The sequence below is a fragment of the Penaeus monodon genome, chromosome 14 (assembly GCF_015228065.2).
Source record: "Penaeus monodon isolate SGIC_2016 chromosome 14, NSTDA_Pmon_1, whole genome shotgun sequence".
NCBI classification, from domain to species: Eukaryota; Metazoa; Arthropoda; class Malacostraca; order Decapoda; family Penaeidae; genus Penaeus; species Penaeus monodon.
The window spans coordinates 24,476,269-24,481,429 of NC_051399.1; the positions used below are offsets into that span (position 1 = coordinate 24,476,269).

Sequence of the window (5,161 nt, forward strand, 5' to 3'; positions counted from 1 at the left end):
GGGGATAGAGGTGATAAAGTTGAGCATGTTAGGGGTGTAGGAATGTCTCCTGGAGATTGAGTATTGATCTGGGTGGATAACGTACTAGTAGGCACTGAGAAGGGGGTAGTAGTTGCAGTGTTCGGAGCCGTGGTCAAAGGAGAGCCTGGGGTCGGGGAATTGGGAGAGTTTGAATTGGTGGGACTATTTGATGAAGAGGCAAGCCTCATTGCCCCTAATAAGGGTATAACATCATTATTGGCAGTGGTAAGCCTGAAGTATGTTGTGGAGAGAAATAGTCCACCCTTCACAGTCCCCTTGAGGGATAATTAGGGAAATACCAAGCCCATGGTTCCCTCAAGCCATTCAGGACTGGCACAAAGTCAGCCTTTCATCCCTTCAGCACAGCTCTCAACATCAGGAAGTAGATAGTAGAAAAGGTTGGGAAGGGACGAAAACAAAAAAGCAGGAGGGGAAAAAAGACCATGCAAAATTAGTTGAGTCAAGGGCTGAGGCACAAGGCAGGGGAGATCCCCAGCATTGGGTCCCAGTCCCCATCTCCTAAACCCCCCATGAAAACAAAGGGAAAGAGATGGGGAGGGAAAAAGACCATCAAAATAGCTGTTTAGGGCTGAGGCCCAAGCCAGGGATGATCCCCAGCACTGGGTCCCAACTCCATCTCCTAAACCCCTTCTCAACAACAACAGGCATGGGATTGGTGGGAGGGTGTTTTTAATGAAATCTTGTGAGAAGGGAATATAATTCTTTTGGCTATTTTAAGTGTACTGGTGACAGGCAGCAGCATGGTACTACTCTCTGGGTTCACATGAACTGATATGACAGCTATTTCGGATGTTTGCCTGTTCATTCATTCAATATTTTTTGTTACACTTAGCCAGTGTGTCAATCATTCTGCTGGGGCATATCCTCTTCAATTAAACACAAAACTGCTTCAGTTAGTGTCTGTTAGTAAAGGAGGAGGAAGACATATACTTAGGTTCATTACCCTTTCTTGAAATTCTTCAGACCCAGTCTATGATGTCATTCATTCTCTTTTTTCTGACACTCTTGAGAAATTTAGAACAAATTATAATTTGTCTTGCTTCCAGTAATAAACAAACAAGTAATAGTTTGTCCAATTGTGGCCTTCTCTTCCAGTAAAACTATGGCAAAGTAAACATAGAAACTGTTACTTGATTACAAAAGGCCTTTGGATGCTAGACAGTGGGTAGGGTAAAGCAGACAGAAAAAAAACATTTGAAGTGTTCTGTCCTTACTTGCTTCAGATAATTTCTCTATTCTTTTCATTTCTATTCAACTACTTTTATTTTCTTTGGTTTCACTGTTTTGTTTAAATAATTATTGCAGAGTTTATGATTAAGTATCCTAAAATTATAATAATATAGTGAGTGTCAATCAAATTACTGTTCCTCCAAATAGTATAAAAATAGAAGTATGGTTATCTATAATTTAAAATTTCACAAAAAGATACTGCAACAGATAAAGGTAAATGAACACAATTTTCTCCACTTAGTCTTAATAAACTGACATCAGAATCATTTCAGCATATGGAAGTACACAACAAAAACTTAAACAGTAACTGAAAAAAATAAAAAAATAATAACATATCCCAAACACAGAATAATAGTTGATTGTAAGAGTTCAAAAACATTTCTTCTCAGATAATTTAATTTGCCATAACAAAATAAACTAGAGTTAAAACAGGAATGGACAACTAGGTAAAATTCACCACAATTTGAACAGAGTTTGTACTATATATAAAGATCTAAAAGTTCTACCAATACATATTACATTTCTTTGGAACCAAGGAAAGTAAATACAACAAGCAAGTATCATAAAACACAAAAATTGCAATTCATATCTTGACTTGCTATTAAGTGAATACTATAAATCTTCACATATACTAAAATTTACTCTAAATATAAAATTATCTCCCTAATTTATATCAATCCTTTTAAATAGATTACCTTGATGAAACACAAAAAAAAATCTTATAACCAGGAATCCCTTTTCCCTAATAAAAATCTTCAATATTGCTGTTCCCCGAATCCTTCTTGTTCTTAATCTGGTCTTGGCTATTATACAAGTCTGCAATCTGAAAAATAGTAAGAAATGAAATATAAGTTTATATGTAAGTGTAAATGAAGATGGGGGGGGGGGGGAGGAAGAGGAGGAGGAGGAGGAGGAGGAGGAGGAGGAGGAGGAGGAGGAGGAGGAGGAGGAGGAGGAGGAGGAGGAGGAGGAGGAGGAGGAGGAGGAGGAGGAGGAGGAGGAGGAGGGGTGGTGGTAAAGGAGGAGGAGGTGGTAAAGGAGGAGGAGGAGGTAAAGGAGGAGGAGGAGGTAAAGGAGGAGGAGGAGGTAAAGGAGGAGGAGGAGGAGGAGGAGGTGGTGGAGGTGGTAGTGGTGGTGACAGGATAGGGAGGCAGAGGAGCAGGAAGCAGAGAAGGAGACAAAGGATGAGGATGAGCAGTTAAGGAGGAGGAAGAGACAGTAGAGGTGGTGGTGGCAGAGGTGGTTGTGGTATATGAGAAAGAGGAAGAGGTGGAGAAAGCAGACGAGGAAGAAGAGGTGAAAAAGGTAGACGAGCAGGAGGAAATGGTAGAGAAGGTAGATGAGGAGGAGGAAGAGGTGAAGAAAGTATATAAGGAGGAGGAGGAAGAGGCGAAGAAAGTATACAAGGAGAGGAGGAAGAGGTGAAGAAAGTATACAAGGAGGAGGAGGAAGAGGTGAAGAAAGTATACAAGGAGGAAGAGGAAGAGGTGAAGAAAGTATACAGGGCGGAAGAGGTAGAGAAGGTCGATGAAGAGGAGGAAGAGGTGGAGGGGGACAAGATGAAGGAAGAGGTAGAGAAGATTGAGGAGAAAGAAGCATAGGAGGTAGAGGTGAAAGAATGAGGAAGTATATAAAAGGGATGAAAGAAAAATTGACTGACAAACAAGCAGATAAACAGAAACCATAGAAACTAAGACAGATAGGGTATATGACTGAGATCAGTTATATTGAATACAAACGGCAATTCACATATAAAGTGATATTTTACCTGTGATGCACTGGTAGCTTCCTCTGGCTTTTTATCATCCCGAATTCTGAGGAATCTTGGGAATCTGAGAGATATGCCCTTCTCTGGATCAACCTATAAAAAAATATTAGAATACATTAGAAATATAATCTTGTTTTTAGACTCCATTACAGACATTACATTTATACTTAAACTTATGCACTTTAATTTTCCACAGTCTACTTACAGTATTGCAAAAGTTTAATTAATGATTTTTAGATACATTCAAAAACCCTTAAATTACATACTATTCCTGCTGCTGCTTTGTGTACAGGAGAAATGGAAAGGTCCGCACATTTGATCTCCCAGACCTGCACAGGTTCAAACCAATGGTCAGGAGCAACACTGTTTTCATATCTAGGGGAAAAAAATATTAATGCAGTTAACAAGAGGCCATTGTTATTAAGGAAACTTTCTCACTTTTCTCCAAGAAATTAAAAGCTTTCTCAATATTAGCTGACTTGTCGTGCTTACTCCATACAGGTCTATGATGTGAAGATGAACTCACAAGACACATACCTGAAATAAGACTTTGGCTTCTCTATAATATGCTCCTTGAAGAAAGCAGTGTGTTTCTGTAAGTCTTCTTCTGTGAAGCCAGTACCGATCTGAAATATTTAATAAACAACAGTCAGTATACAGTAAAAAGTCTCTTTAATTACAGAAGCACATACACATTTTCCTTTTGCTAAACATTTGTGATCTTTCTTAACCCTTTCCCTGCCGGGGGCTCATATCGTCACCCTAGCATGCGTGACCACTCATGCCCAATACCAGCATCCCTTGCCTTTTCTTCGTAATACTAAGAACCTATGTTGTATTTCCAGTATTATTATTTTCTAAGGTCTCTATTTGCCATATTTTCTGATAAATCAGGACTGTAGGATATTTTTGTTGTTATATAGACTCCATGGTTGATCATTATTCACTCTAGTCTAAATAAAATAAGCAGTGTGTGGTATTATGGAGTTGAACCCGTAGGTTTTGTTGTATTTTCTTTTGCATTTTTATTTTATAAGAAACTTTAGTTTCAACAGGTTTATATTATTACTTCCATATAGATATAATTTTATGTTCAGTGTGTTAATAAATACATGATTAATAAATACATGATTTCCCCCCCCCCCCCTCCAAAATACATATCGGTATTTTCACGTGGTTTTACATCATCACTTCATGAATACTATATAATATCTCTGGCCAATGTAGTCAATTACCGACATAATTTTTTTTACGCTAACCTCGGAAGCCCGAGAAGCCTTTATGAAATGCATAGTATAGGAAAAATGAGAAAAAGTGTTAAAAACTACTTAATCACATTTCAGTGCCAAAAAATAATATTTTGCCATAATTGTAACAAATAAAAACTCATGGCATGGCTGTGCATACACCATGGCATGTATGTACATGCTACCAGCAGATAGTCCAGGTATGCCATGGCATGTACGTACATGCCACCCGTCGGGAAAGGGTTAAAAATTTAACAACTCACTTTGCACAAAGACTGAAATTCTTCATTTTCTGGATCATAGCAAGCCAAGAGGAACCCTCCATATTGTCCTGTGCGCTTGCCTCGACCTGTGTAACCGCCAATGACCACGACATCAATCGTGTCTCCAACCTGGAATTGTCAATAAATGCATTATTACTTATAAGCCTACTCTTAGGGTATACTACATATTACCAGAAATGACATGATAGGCAATACCCCATCAAGGTAGTCTTTCTTCAGCTTCAGCCAGTTGTGTGATCGTTTTGCTATTTCATAGGTGGCGTCTACATCCAATGTTTTCACCATCAGACCCTCACAGTTTCCTGTAAATGATAAAATAAATGATAAAAAAAAAAATTACTAATTGTTCAAGTAATTTTAAAATAGTAATAAAAGAGTATGGACAGGACTTATTTCTGTATGATTCTAAAAGCATTCACTCCCTTATTCAATGTTTTCATTTAGTCTGAGGACAGAACCTTGCTCCTTCAATATTTGTAACTACTATAAGGGAATATGATTTGACTGAAGTTGAATTTCAGATAAATAACAAAAGCCCTAAAATACTGAACATGAAATTCAGTAAACAGACATTCAATTTTAATAGTGAG

General features: G+C 38.1%; 1 protein-coding gene across 1 annotated transcript in view; it reads right to left on the bottom strand.

Moving 5' to 3' along the window:
• Positions 1-1,499: 1,499 nt before the first annotated feature.
• The window catches only part of LOC119581005 (DNA ligase 1-like), a 22,043-nt gene continuing 18,381 nt past the window's right edge, over positions 1,500-5,161 (bottom strand). The window contains 6 exon segments of the mRNA XM_037929267.1: positions 1,500-2,095; positions 3,041-3,133; positions 3,307-3,415; positions 3,578-3,666; positions 4,551-4,679; positions 4,767-4,873. Of these exon segments, the coding sequence (XP_037785195.1) occupies positions 2,015-2,095; positions 3,041-3,133; positions 3,307-3,415; positions 3,578-3,666; positions 4,551-4,679; positions 4,767-4,873 (608 nt within the window). The 3' untranslated portion in view covers positions 1,500-2,014.